This window comes from Erpetoichthys calabaricus, chromosome 17, assembly GCF_900747795.2.
Source record: "Erpetoichthys calabaricus chromosome 17, fErpCal1.3, whole genome shotgun sequence".
NCBI lineage: Eukaryota > Metazoa > Chordata > Cladistia > Polypteriformes > Polypteridae > Erpetoichthys > Erpetoichthys calabaricus.
Genome location: NC_041410.2, coordinates 82,383,822 through 82,398,598, shown reverse-complemented (window position 1 = coordinate 82,398,598; position 14,777 = coordinate 82,383,822). Strand labels below are relative to the sequence as shown.

Sequence of the window (14,777 nt, the reverse complement as noted above, 5' to 3'; positions counted from 1 at the left end):
TTCGCTGAAATTTTTCTATTTACCCCTGTGCTTTCGCCATTGCCTTTTCACAGAACGCTGAGCGTAACGGCTATTTATGTTGATTTGCATATTCAAAGAGGCATAATTCTGGGAGGAGTAGGGGCGGAACAGCAGGAGTGTGCACGTGCGTTACGTTTCACGCTGACCAGGATTTATGGAGCAGAAGAACATGGAAGCTGGCGAACGGACATATTTATGCATCTGGATTTTTTTGTGCATAAGCACATTTCCGCTGTTGTCCTTACCCCATGTTAGAGTGTGAATTCTATGCACAGCATTATGCATGAGGCCCCAGGTGAGGGATTAAAACTCAGCATACTGGACTCTGGAGGAAGCAGTGCTTTCCACTGTGCATATTATTATATTATATTACATTACATTACATTATATTATTATTAAAATTACAGGCGTTTTACAGAAATACAAACCAGTATTACTGCGAGAGGAAATTAAAGGTACACAATACAGTGACGCATATTACAGCCACATACAAGCCAGTGTTACTGTCAGAGAAAATTAAAGGCATATTACCGATGTGCATGCCTGTATTACTGCCAGAGAAAATTAAAGGTATATTACGGACATACAAGCCAGCGGACGTACAAGACAATATTACTGTCACAGAAAATTAAAGACACACAATACATGGCGGCAGCCCACAAAGAATGGTCAGCTCAGCAAGTAAACATCAACAAAAGGCTGAAAAACAAAGAAAAATACGACCAACAAACAGAATGAGGTCAAGGTCCCTTGCCATTTAATATAGACTGTTCCTACTAATGTTTATGCACTACTGTTCTAGCGCCCGTTATTGTAATGGGCTTAATGACTAGTTATATTATATTATACTGTATTATATTATATTATATTATGGGCGACATGGTGGAGCAGTGATAGAGCGGCTGCCTCGCAGTAAGGAGACCTGGGTTCGCTTCCCAGGTCCTCCCTGCGTGGAGTTTGCATGTTCTCCCTATGACTGTGTTTCCTCCGGGTACTCCAGTTTCCTCCCACAGTCCAAGACATGTAGGTTAGGTGCATTGGCAATCCTAAATTGTCCCTAGTGTGTGCTTGGTGTGTGGGTGTGTGTGTGCATGTGCCTTGCGGTGGGCTGGCACCCTGCCTGGGGTTTGTTCCTGCCTTGCACCCTGTGCTGGCCGAGATTGGCTCCAGCAGACCCCCATGACCCTGTGTTAGCATATTGCGGGTTGGGTAATGACTGACTGACTGAGCTCTCAGTGCACACACTGACACCGTTACCTTACTTGGCAGGTCTTTGAGAAGGTGCTGGGGGCACTGGCACAAAAACAAGAACAACACACAAAGTCTACATAAGGAATCTGATCCCAGGGCACAGGAGCTCTGAGGCAGCACCACTGACTATCCTGCCAACATTGTTTATTTAAGGTGTAACTAAATGAGTTAAGTCAACCAACAAATACTTTAATGTTTTAATAATTTAATTAGGTGTGGGAAAAACATGACTTTAATACATGTAGTGCTGTTAGGTTCCTGATGTGTGAAGCTAAAGAAAAGCAGAAAATGCCACCCATTAATCAGACACAAAAATCTTTATGTTATACAATATAAGAGTACAGCCGCACAACTTAGGAGATTTTAAATGAAAATGTAGTTAAAAAAATCATATATTTCACATGTTATAATTTATTAAAACACATGGAAAATAACATATCAACTGAACAACTAGAGCTAATGCACAGTAGCGTAGAATTAGTTTTTATTATTTTACATAAAATTCTTAAACACACTTAATTTAATAAGACGTGTGAAAAAACTTTGCTCTAGTATATTTAGCACTGTTATTTGTCTGTTTTGTCATGCTGTGGAAGAACAGAAAATTTCACCCTTTAGTCAGACAAACAAAAGATTTATGTTAACCATCAGTCCAGCCATCCATTTCCTGACCTGTTTATCCTGAGCATGATCATGGGGGCAGCTGGTGCCTATCCCAGCAAGCACTGGGCACAAGGCAGGAACAACACATGGATAGGGCGCCAGTGCATTACAGGGTTAATACAAACACACACAAACACACGCACACACACTAGTGCAATTTATCATTTCAGGATAATATTCAGGTATACAAAGTACAAAATTAAAGCATTTAACTCATAAGATTGTGGACTCTACGTAAAAATTTAAGAAGAATCAAACACCCCTCGATGTTTGGCATAGACATGGAAATAGCAATAATATTTTTAATAGTACTAGTATCAGCACTAGTGTAAGTATTAGCAATGGTAGTGTTACTATTAGTTGTAGTAGTAGTAGTAGTAGTAGTAGTAGTATTAGCAGAAGTATTATTAGAAACAGTATTATTATTATTATAATTATTATTGGTAGTAGTAGTAGTAGTAGCACTAGCAGTAGCAGTAGTAGTTGTGGTAGTGGTTGTAGTATTAGTAATAGCAGAAGTAGTAGTAGCAGTAGTATTGGCAGCAGTATTATTAGTAATAACAGTACTAGTATTGTAGTGATCCGGCTGAAGATTCAGAGGGCCATGTGGCTGGACATCTCATGACTTCTGTGCTTTCAGAAGGTGCAGTGCTTCATGCAAATGAAACCTCAGCATGTAGGAGAGGTCTTTGGAAAATGGGTGGAAGGAGTGCAAGAGACAGAATGAAGTACGGAAGGTGCTGGAATGGAGATGCCCTGTCTCGGTGTTGGTGTGAGAGAGGCAGAGAGCACTCTGTGTGGGAGAGGCACGCTTGTGAAGGAGAAAGAGCAGCACGATGTGCAGGAACAATGTAGAGTGAACAAGCAGGTAGAGGGGAATGAGTGTGAAAGAGAGGTGTGCTTCTGGGCTGTAACACTGAAGCAGAAGACAAGCAGTGTAGAGGAGTTAAATGAATCTGATTAAAAAGTTGAGGCATCTCCCAAGGCCAGAACAGTGGAAGTTTAGTTGGAATGCAATCAATAAAGGCTCATCAGTTTCAAACTTCTGAAATGTGTACTGGTGTTCTTCCTCCCTGTCTGGCTGTGGGTGTTACATTATTATTAGTAGTGTATGTAGTATTACTAGTAGTGGTGGTAGTGGTATGGTAATAGTAGTAGTAGAAGAAGTATTAGTAGTAATGTTAGTGCTATTGGTAGTTGTAGTAGTTGTAGCAGTACTATTAGCAGTAGTAGTATTTGTAGTAACAGTATTATTATTAGTTGTAGTAGTATTTCTATTGGTATTAGTAATAGCAATATTAGTAGTAGTGGTAGTGGTAGTAGTATCAACAGTACTAGAAGTACAAGGAGTAGTAGTATTATCAGAAGTAGTATTACTAGTAACAGTGTAGTAATTTCAGTTATTTTAGTAGTAGTAGAGCCAGTGGTACAAATAATAGCAGTACAAATGATAGTGGTAGTAGAGGTACTGGTAGAATTAGCAGTAGTAGTATTAGCAGAAGGAGTATTAGTAGTAACAGTAGTATTAATATTAGCAGTAATAGTAGTATTAGTATTATTTGTAGTGGTAGTAGTGTTATCTATAGTAATATTAGAAGTAATAGTATTAGTAGTAATAATATTATTATTAGCTAATCCAGCTACAGGGGATGCACTAACCAGTGAATTTCTTCGTGCCGGACCCAAGCCCGGATAAATGGGGAGGATTACGTCAGGAAGGGCATCTGGTATAAAATTTTTCCAGATCAACATGCGGTCAACAATACAGATTTCCATACCGGATTGGTCGATTCCTTGGTTAACAACGACCGCCACCAGTACTGTCACCCAACAGGGTGCTGGTGGAAATCGGACTACTGTTGGCCAAAGAAAAAGAAGAAGAAGGGGGAGACACTTCTGAGGCAGAAGGACAGGAGGAAGGTAAAAAGAGTGGAACTGAGGATAGGAACTTTGAATGTTGGCAGTATGACTGGTAAGGGGCGAGAGTTAGCAGATATGATGGAGAGAAGGAAGGTTGATATATTGTGCGTGCAGGAGACTAAATGGAAGAGGAGTAAGGCCAGATGGATCAGAGGTGGATTCAAATTGTTCTATCATGGTGTGGATAGGAGGAGAAATGAGGTAGGAGTTATTCTGAAGGAACAGTACGACAAGAGTATTTTGGAAGTGAAAAGAGTGTCAGGCAGAGTAATGATTATGAAGCTGGAAATTTGAGTTGTGATGATGAATGTTGTTAGTGCATATGCCCCGCAAGTTGGATGTGCTTTGGATGAGAAAGAGGATTTCTGGAGTGAGTTGGATGAAGTGATAGACAGTGTACACAAGGGACAGAAAGTGGTGATTGGAGCGATTTCAGTGGACATGTTGGTGAAAGGAAGAGAGGAGATGAGGAGGTGATGGGTAGGTATGGTGTTAAGGAGAGGAATGAAGAAGGTCAGATGATAGTGGATTTTACAAAAAGGATGGACATGGCTGTGGTGAATGTGTATTTTAAGAAGAGGGGGGAAAATAGGGTGACATACAGGAGTGGTGGAAGAATCACACAGGTAAATTATATCCAATGCACGAGGATCAATCTGAAGGAGATTGAAGACTGCAAAGTGGTGTCAGGGAAAAGTGTAGTTAGACAGCATAGGATGGTGGTCTGTAGGATGATGCTAGAGATCAAGAAGAGAAGGAGAGTAAAGGCAGAGACAAGGATCAAATGGTGAAAGTTGAAAAGGGAAGACTGCAAGGCTGAGATCAGGGAGGAGGTGAGACAGGCACTGGGTAGCAATAAAGAGTTACCAGACAGTGGGGCAACTACAGCAAAAGTAGTAAAGGTGACAACAAGAAGAGTGCTTGGCGTGACATCTGGACAGAGGAAGGAGGAAATGGAAACCTGGTGGTGGAATGTGGAAGTACAGGAGAGTATACAGAGGAAGAGGATGGCGAAGAAGAAGTGGGATAGTCAGAGAGATGCAGAAAGTAGGCAATAGTACAAGGAGATAAGGCGAAAGGTGAAGAAAGAGGTGACGAAAGCTAAAGAAAAGGTGTATGATGAGTTGTATGAGAGGTTGGACAGTAAGGAGAGAAAAAAGGATCAGTGGGCTCAACAGAGGGACAGAGCTGAGAAAGGTGTGCAGCAGGTTAAGATGATAAAGGATGAAGATGGAAAGAGTACTTTGAGAGGCTGATGAATGAAGAGAATGAGAGAGAGAGAGAAGGTTGGATGATGTGGAGATAGTGAATCAGGAAGTGCAACGGATTAGCAAGGAGGAAGTAAGGACAGCTATACTGTAAAGAGAATGAAAAATGGAAGGAAGTTGGTAGTGTCAGAGAAGTATGTAAGAGTAGTACACAATATGTATGAGGGAAGTGTGACAGTGGTGAGGTCTGCGGTAGGAGTGGCGGATGCATTCAACATGGACGTGGGATTAAACCAGGGATTGGCTCTGAGCCCTTTCTTATTTGCAATGGTGATCGACAGGTTGACAGATAAGATTAGGCAGGAGTCTCCGTGGACTGTGATGTTTGCTGATGACATTGTGATCTGTAGCGAGTGTATGGAGCAGGTTTAGGAGACCCTGGAGAGGTGGGAATATGCGCTAGAGAGGAGAGGAATGAAGGTCAGTAGGACCACCATGACAAAATACAAGTGTGTGAATGAGAGGGAGGTCAGTGGAATGTTGAGGATGCAGGGAGGAGAGTTGGCAAAGGTGGATGAGTTTAAATATTTGGGATCAACAGTACAGAGTAATGGGGATTGTGGAAGAGAGGTGAAAAAGAGAGTGCAGGCAGGGTGGAATGTGTGGAGAAGAGTGTCAGGAGTGATTTGTGACAGACGGGTATCAGCAAGAGTGAAAGGGAAGGTCTACAGGACAGTAGTGAGACCAGCTGTGTTATATTGGTTGGAGACGGTGGCACTGACCAGAAAGCAGGAGACAGAGCCTGAGGTGGCAGAGTTAAAGATGCTAAGATTTGCACTGGGTGTGACAAAGATGGACAGGAATAGAAATGAAGACATTAGATGGTCAGCTCAGGTTGGACAGTTGGGAGACAAAAACAGAGAGGCGAGATTGCATTTGTTTGGATATGTGCAGAGGAGAGATGATGAGCATATTGGGGAAAAGGATGTTAAAGATAGAGCTGTCAGGCAAGAGGAACAGAGGAAGGCCTAAGAGAAGGTTTATGGATGTGGTGAGAGAGGACATGCAGGTAATGGGAGTGACAGAACAAGATGTATAGGACAGGAAGATATGGAACAAAATGACCCAATGTGGCAACCCCTAACAGGAGCAGCCGAAAGAAGAAGAAGTATTATTATTAGTTATTATAATAGAAGTAATGGTAGAATTATAAGTAATACCAGTAGAAATGGTAGTGTTAGTAATGGTACTGACAGTATTAGCAGTAGTTAAAGCAGCAGTATTGGCAGTAGTGGTATCAGTAGTAACAGTAGTATTACTATTAGTGGTATTATTAGTAGTGGTAGTATTAGTATTAACAGCAGAATTAGTAGCAGTAGTGTTGGCAGTAGTAGTAGTAGTAGTAGTATTAGTAATCGTAGTGCTAGTATTAGTTGTAATAGAATACGTATTATCAGCAGTAATAATAGTAACAGCAGTAGTAGTACTACTTGTGGTATTAATATTATCAGTAGTTGTATAATGATAGTGGTGGTATACACAGTAGTATTACCAGTAGTTGTATTAGCAGTAACAGTAGTATTTGTATTAATTGTAGTTGATCTAATAGTAGTGGTATATTTGTTGCAGTAGTAATATTATTAGAACAGAAGACAGAACAAGAATTCATACATATGAGAGTGGAGGTTATATTTATCAAAAAAATTAAAGGCACACTTTTTAATCCGAGTATAGCATCAAGTCAATGAAACTTCTGGACTATTGATCTGGTCAGTTAAGTAGCAGAGAGGGTTGTTAATCAATTTCAGCTGCTTTGGTGTCAAGGAAATTAACAACAGGTGCATTAGAGGGGCAACAATTTGATGACCCCTAAAACAGGAAGGGTTTAACAGGTGGAGGCTACAGACATTTTTCCCTCCTCATCTGTTTTTTCACTAGTTTTGCATTTGGCTATTGTCAGTGTCACTACTGGTAGCATGAGGCCATACCTTAGAGGTGGCACATGTAGTCCAACTTCTCCTGGATGGCACATAAATACGTGCCATTTCCAGAAGGTTTGCTGTGTCTCCAGGCACAATCTCAAGGGCATGGAGGAGATTCCAGGAGACAGGCAGTTACTCTAGGAGAGCTGGACAGGACCCCTCGTAGAAGGTCCTTAACCCATCAGCAGGACTAACCAGTATCTGCTCCATTGGCCAAGGAGGAACAGAATGAACACTGCCAGAGCCTACAAAATGACCTCTAGCAGGCTACTGGTGTGAATGTCTCTGATCAAACAATCAGAAATAGATTTCATGAGGGTGGCCTGAGGGTTCGATGTCCAGTAGTGGGCCCTGTTCTCACTGCTCGGCACTGTGGAGCTAGATTGGAATTTGCCATAGAATACCAGAATTGGCAGGTCCACCACTGGCACCCCGTGCTTTTCACAGATGAGAGCAGGTTCACGCTGAGCACATGTGACAGGCATGAAAGGGTCTGGAGAAACCATGGAGAACGTTATGCTGCCTGTAGCATCGTTCAGCATGACCGCTTTGGTGGTGGGTCAGTGATGGTCTGGGGAGGCATATCCATGGAGGGTCGCACAGACCTCTACAGGCTAGACAACAGCACCTTGACTGCCATTAGGTATTGGGATGAAATCCTCTGACCCATTGTCAGACCCTATGCTGGTACAATGGGTCCTGGGTTCCTCCTGGTGCACAACAATGCCCGGCCTCATGTGGCGAGAGTATGTAGGCAGTTCCTGGAGGATGAAGGAATTGATACCATTGACTGGCCCCCTCGCTAACTTGCGGGACCTCAATCCAATAGAACACCTCTAGATGTGACATTATGCTTCGGTCAATCCGACACCTCACACTGTCCAGGAGCTCAGTGATGCCCTGGCCCAGATCTAGGAGGAGATCCCCCAGGACACCATCCGTCGTCTCATTAGGAGCATGCCATCCCCACCCCCCCGATATTGTCAGGCATGCATACAAGCACGTGGTATGGCATACAAACTACTGAGTACCATTTGGAGTTGCTGCAATGATATTTCAGCAAAATGGACGAGCCTGCCTGACGCATCATTTTTTCACTTTGATTTCCGGGGTGTCTTTGAATTCAGCCCTCTCTAGGTTGATAATTTTCATTTCCATCAAACAATGTGGCATCCTTTCGTTCCTAACACATTACCAGTCCATATCAGTAGAGATATCCAGCAGAATTTTTTTCCCATTGAGATCTGATGTGTCTTCAAAGTGTTCCTTTAATTTTTTTTTATTGCTTTTCAACCGTCGTTCTGTGGAAGGACCTTATGGGAAAGGCGCTACAAATGATCTGACACAAAACAAAAGGACCTAACACAACACTCTCAACCAGCTTGACCTGATTTAAGCTTATGGGGAATTGTCACAGCAGCAGTTGGCAGGTAAGAGCTGACCATCACTGGGCTCACCCATTCCTTTGAATCTAATATACCTGTGGAAGTGTAAAAGGAAAACCAGAGTACCAGGATGAAAACAGGCTCAGTCCTGGAGAGAGCATGCAGACTCCACACAGACAAGATCCAAGAATAGAATTTAAAAACTGGACACCTGACTCCAAAAAGAGACTTCACATGTATTAGTGTTGGCCAATCAGAGCAGCTCCAGAGACACAAATGACTGGAAAGTCAGTATTCAGAAAACAAGATGGGAATCACAGTGTCCTAAAAATACATTTTGACTTGAAATAACAACAGTTTAAATTAATGAAAGTGAGTCCCTGCTTTTCATTTACACAACATGGCCAAAAGTATGTGAACACCCCTCCAAATTACTGAGTTCATGTGTTCCATCTGCACTTGTGCATTAAATCGACAACACGGCCACACAATCTCCAATGACAAACATAATGGATTGTATTGAAGAACCCAATTACTTCAGGAGAGGAACACTTATATGAAGCCACCTACGCCACAAGTCAGCACATTAAATTTCTGCTCTGCTAGATCTGCCCTGGTCAGATGTAGTATAAGTGCTCTTTTGCTGAAATGGAAACATCGAAGAGTAACAACAGCTAAGCCATAAAGTGGTAAACCACGCAATCACACACAGTGGTGCCGCTGGGTGCTTAAGCACAAAGTGCATATAATTTACCTAACATCACTCCCAGCAGAGGTCCAAACTGCTCCTGAGGCACCATCAGCACAAGAACTGTGTGTTAGGAGATTCATGATATGGGTGCACATGGCCAAGCAGCTGCACACAAGTTGGATCAACTGGAGACAGCTGGAGTCATGTAAACCAATTCACCATTGGACTCTGGAGCAGTGGAAATGTGTGTTCTGGAGTGATGAATCAAGCTTGACTATCTGGCAGCCTGATGGACAAATTTGGGTAAGGCAGATACTAGGAGAGCACTACCATCAGGACTGCATAGTGCCTGCTGTAAAGTATGGTGGACAAAAGATAATGGTCTGGGGATGTTTGTCAGGGTTTGAGCTTGGCTCCTTGAATCCAATGTAAAGTACTGTTGATGCATACAAAGGCATTTTAGATAACTGAGGATTTCTAACTTTATTGGTAGAGAAAAGCCAAACAAAATGACACCTTTTATTGGCTAACTAAAAAGATTACAATATGCAAGCTTTCGAGGCAACTCAGGCCCCTTCTTCAGGCAAGATGTAACTTTGTTGGAAAAGTTTGGGGATGTCCTTCACTTTTTCCTTCATGACTTTGCCCGTGCACACAAAACCAAATCCATAAAGACATGAAGAAAGTCAAGTGGCCTGCACAGAGCCCTGACCTCAACAACAACAACAACATTTATTTATATAGCACATTTTCATACAAAAATAATGTTTCAGACAAAATATGAAATTAAAATAAGACAACATTAGTTAACATAGAAAAGGAGTAAGGTCCAATGGCCAGGGTGGAAAGAAAAAAAAACTCCAGACGGCTGGAGAAAAAAATAAAATCTGCCGGGGTTCCAGGCCACGAGACCGCCCAGTCCCCTCTGGGCATTCTACCTAACATAAATGAAATAGTCCTCTTTGTAGTTAGGGTTCTCACGGAGTCACTTGATGCTGATGGTCATACAGACTTCTGGCTTTTAATCCATCCATCATTGTTGGAACATCACGGTGCTTTGAGTAGATGGTGGTGGCGCAAGCCACCACCAAAAGGACACAGAACAGAGAGTAGGGGTTAGTACAGATTTTAGAGCCACCATGAATAGTTATTATAATGAATTGGATACACAGAGTATCAGGATTTAAATTACAATAAAGTTATGAGAAGGCCATATTAAAATAATGTGTTTTCAACCCTACTGAACACCTTTGGGGTGAATTACAATGCTGATTGAGTATCAAGTCTTCTTCTCCAACATCAGTACCTGACCTCACCAAAGCGTATTTGGTTGAATTGGTAGACATTTCTGCAGACTCACTCCACAAAACGTTGTGGAAAGTATTCTCAGAAGAGTGGAGGCTGTTTAGCAGCAAAGGGTTGTTTTGGACTAGAAACTCTGTATTAATGCCGATGGGTTTGGAATGGCATGTCAAAGAAGCTCATAGAGCTGTGATGGTCAGGTGTCTGCCAATTGTTTGCTGTATAGTAAATTCATTAATAAGTAATGGATACACTAGATAGTCATATAAATAGACAGCGAAACACATTTAGATAGATAGATAGATAGATAGATAGATAGATAGATAGATAGATAGATAGATAGATAGATAGATAGATAGATAGATAGATAGATAGATAGATAGATAGATAGATAGATAGATAGATAGATAGATAGATAGATAGATAGATAGATAGATAGATAGATAGATAGATAGATAGATAGATGTATATTGCTGTTGGTTTAAAGGACCCCAGTATCCCCTACTGTTGAGTGTGGTCGCAGGTATTTTGAAAGTCTTATCAAAGAATCAAAAAGACTTTATGAAGGTCTATTTTACATTTCAATGAGTTAATATCAGTTTCACCATCAGTAGCACCTATTGTAGCATCTTTTAACACTTTAGAATTGGAATTTTAAGAGCTTGCTAGGCCTCCATTAGTCTCTAACTGCTGCACAATACAAAGACTTTAGGGTCAAAATTTACGGCAGAATCTCATAACGTAGATTATCAAAGAATTCCAAACCTTTTTCTTTCTGCATAATTCTACATCTTATAAGGTCCAAAGAAAAACAATTAAAAATAGCTAGTGAAAAAAAACAAGCAAATTTTGTTTGAGTACTACTACAGCTAAAAAAAATGGGTAATAAATGAGAATATTAAACTTTCAGGGGCAAAAAAGGAGAAATCATTGAAAACGAGATGGACATAGCAAACAAACTGAACAAATTGTTCACCCAAGTATTTGTAAAGGAAGAAACAAACAGAATGCTCCATGCAGAACTAAACACCTATTGTGAGTCTGAAGATTGTTAAACAGAAGAGTCAGATGGGCTTCAAGCCCTCGATACATTGAAGACTAATAAAACCTCCAGACTTGATGGTAATTTACCAGTTGCACTGAAAGAAATGATAGACGTCATTTAGAAACCCCTTCTCGGCACATTTGAGCAGTCACTTGAGATGGGAGAAGTACTGGAAGACAGGCCTCAAATATTGTGAAATGTAAGAAGCTTGGAACCACCTGAGTCTTCTTAGAGTTGGCCAACCCGCCAAACTGAGTTAGCAGGCAAGAAGGGTCTAGGTCGGAGAGGTCGCCAGGGACCCAGTGGTCACTCTAACAGAGATTCAGAAGTCCTCTACTTTTGGATCACAATCCTGTCTTTAAAGCAATACTGAAACTGTTGAAATTGTAATGAATGTAAGCCTTGTGGTGCAAGAGCTGGATCTGAAACATAGTCATGGATTCAAATGTTCTATCTGGCAGGGGTATTTGCAAAATCAGCCAAAATTTCAACTGTTCAATTTGAAGTGTGCTTGCTTTGAAAGATATTATACAAAACAAACTATGAGGCTCTTCACTATTCAGAAAGAAACATTGAGAGCACAGTATCTGCTGTGTAATTCTTTATTGTTAGACATGATTCCAGCATTGCATTTCAGGTAGCAAAAGAGTCAAGAAAATCTCCCGAACCAAGTAAGATTTCAAAAATTAAGTCTAGTGAAGATGCTTCTCTTTCCATTTGATTTAAAGCTCCAAGACGTCATTTGCTGCGTCTTCTTGAAGGTCTCCATTTTGTTATTTCTTTAATTCTGTCTTCACCTCTGTGTACAGCAGAGAAAGACAGCATTAGAGGAGTAGTGGAGAAGTCAGATATATTATAACGTCTATCAATCTATTTTAAATGTGCTTATATCATTTTGATTCAAGGGTTTACAGTATGTTCTAGAATTACTAGGGCACAAGAGAGGAACCAACAAAGGACAGGGCAATTAAATTATAGACAGAGCCATTTTGAAAAGACTAAGTAACCTAATACTGTATGTGGAGAGGAAAACTGGAGTACCTAAGGGAATATCCACACCGGATATGTTAAGAACAAGCAAACACTACATGGACTCTGAGAAATTGAGGGATTCAGACCCAGAATGCTGGTCTTGTGATACATCAACGCCATCCACTGTGCCTTCATCATTTTATATTAGATTAGACTATAAGCACACAGCATAGAAAACACTATTGCACATTGCTTTTTTCCTGTAATTTTAAGTATCTAAACCTTAATTCAAAAAAATTAAAATGAACAATAAGTGCTTATCTAATTTATTATTAAAGCTACTACTTGAACTTGAAGGTGCTGGAAATTTTCCCTTTCATTAAACACATTTGAATTGTTTTTCTTTATTTTCAATATACAATGTAGGGATGAAAGCATATGTCTTACCTTTGGTAATCACTGTGGTTTGCGAAACACTGCCATGAAAATCAAAAAAGAAAAGATGAACAAGATTATTAACATTCTGTTGAAGGCTGCAGTGCTGGTGAGATTTGCACAAACGTACACTTAAATACTTTACTGTAGAGATAGATAGATAGATAGATAGATAGATAGATAGATAGATAGATAGATAGATAGATAGATAGATAGATAGATAGATAGATAGATAGATAGATAGATAGATAGATAGATAGATAGATAGATAGTGTGAAGGATGGCCGGCCATATATTCCGGCCCACACCTCCAAGCCGCCAGATGGAGCCCTCCCAGAAGCATGGAGGGTCCCCGAATTCCAGCAGGGCCTCATGGACCTTGTAGTTTTTATACACAGCCCTGCTGGATACCATGGGGACCACCAGGAGCCGCTGTAGGGAGGCTTGGGGAGTGTTATGTGCCCTATAACCCAGAAGTACGTCCTGGTCACATGAAGAGAAGGGATGAAGAAAAGGACTTTTTATCTGACCCGGAAGTGATAAGGAATCATGGACTGCAGGGTTGGAACCACTTCCGGGTCAGGAGATATAAAAGGCCCTTGGGAAAGCCCAGACGCTGAGCTGAGCTGGGAGGAAGTGTGGCTAAGTGTCTGGGAGTGGAGGAGTGAGAATTGTGTTAATAATTGGAGTTTGTATAGTGTTTATGAGTAGTGTGGAGTGGAGGGTGCTTGGTGCACATTATTATAATAAATAGAACAAGTATTGTATGTTTCCCTGGTGTTTGGCGTGGTACCTGAGGGTTCAACGGAGCGGTAGCGCCCCCTACTGCTACAATAGATAGATAGATATTAATGCTAGTATAGTAGGCAGGATAGATAGATAGATAGATAGATAGATAGATAGATAGATAGATAGATAGATAGATAGATAGATAGATAGATAGATATTAATGCTAGTATAGTAGGCAGGATAGATAGATAGATAGATAGATAGATAGATAGATAGATAGATAGATAGATAGATAGATAGATAGATAGATAGATAGATAGATAGATAGATAGATAGATAGATAGATATTAATGCTAGTATAGTAGGCAGGATAGATAGATAGATAGATAGATAGATAGATAGATAGATAGATAGATAGATAGATAGATAGATAGATAGATAGATAGATAGATAGATAGATAGATAGATATTAATGCTAGTATAGTTGGCAAGATAGATAGATAGATAGATAGATAGATAGATAGATAGATAGATAGATAGATAGATAGATAGATAGATAGATAGATAGATAGATAGATAGATAGATAGATAGATAGATAGATAGATTTTAAAGTTAGTATAGTAGGCAGGATAAGATAGATAGATATTTGAAAATCCCATCAAGAACTCTACCCGAAACACCTCCAAAGATTCAGTTCTTTAGTGGAAAAGTGATAAGGAATCATGGACTGCAGGGTTGGAACCACTTCCGGGTCAGGAGATATAAAAGGCCCTTGGGAAAGCCCAGATGCTGAGCTGAGCTGGGAGGAAGTGTGGCTAAGTGTCTGGGAGTGGAGGAGTGAGAATTGTGTTAATAATTGGAGTTTGTATAGTGTTTATGAGTAGTGTGGAGTGGAGGGTGCTTGGTGCACATTATTATAATAAATAGAACAAGTATTGTATGTTTCCCTGGTGTTTGGCGTGGTACCTGAGGGTTCAACGGAGCGGTAGCGCCCCCTACTGCTACAATAGATAGATAGATATTAATGCTAGTATAGTAGGCAGGATAGATAGATAGATAGATAGATAGATAGATAGATAGATAGATAGATAGATAGATAGATAGATAGATAGATAGATAGATAGATAGATAGATAGATAGATATTAATGCTAGTATAGTAGGCAGGATAGAT

At 40.6% G+C, this 14,777-nt stretch overlaps 2 protein-coding genes and 1 long non-coding RNA gene across 11 annotated transcripts in view; 1 reads left to right on the top strand and 2 right to left on the bottom strand.

Annotated features, from left to right (window-relative positions):
* Positions 1-14,777, bottom strand: part of LOC114668182 (keratin, type I cytoskeletal 15-like) — a 158,150-nt gene that overhangs the window by 97,743 nt on the left and 45,630 nt on the right. For 2 of the 9 annotated variants that reach the window (XM_051920910.1, XM_051920913.1), the window contains one exon: positions 12,227-12,267. The exons of the other annotated variants lie outside the window; for them this stretch is intronic. In XM_051920910.1, coding sequence (XP_051776870.1) covers positions 12,242-12,267 — 26 coding nt within the window. In that variant the 3' untranslated portion in view covers positions 12,227-12,241. Of the gene's footprint in view, positions 1-12,226; positions 12,268-14,777 lie in introns of those variants that run through there. 9 annotated transcript variants of the gene reach the window in all.
* The window catches only part of LOC114667259 (keratin, type I cytoskeletal 19-like), a 123,706-nt gene that overhangs the window by 97,743 nt on the left and 11,186 nt on the right, over positions 1-14,777 (bottom strand). The window lies entirely within an intron of this gene.
* Positions 1-14,777, top strand: part of LOC127526197 (uncharacterized) — a 109,207-nt gene that overhangs the window by 92,433 nt on the left and 1,997 nt on the right. The gene's annotated exons all lie outside the window — the stretch shown is intronic.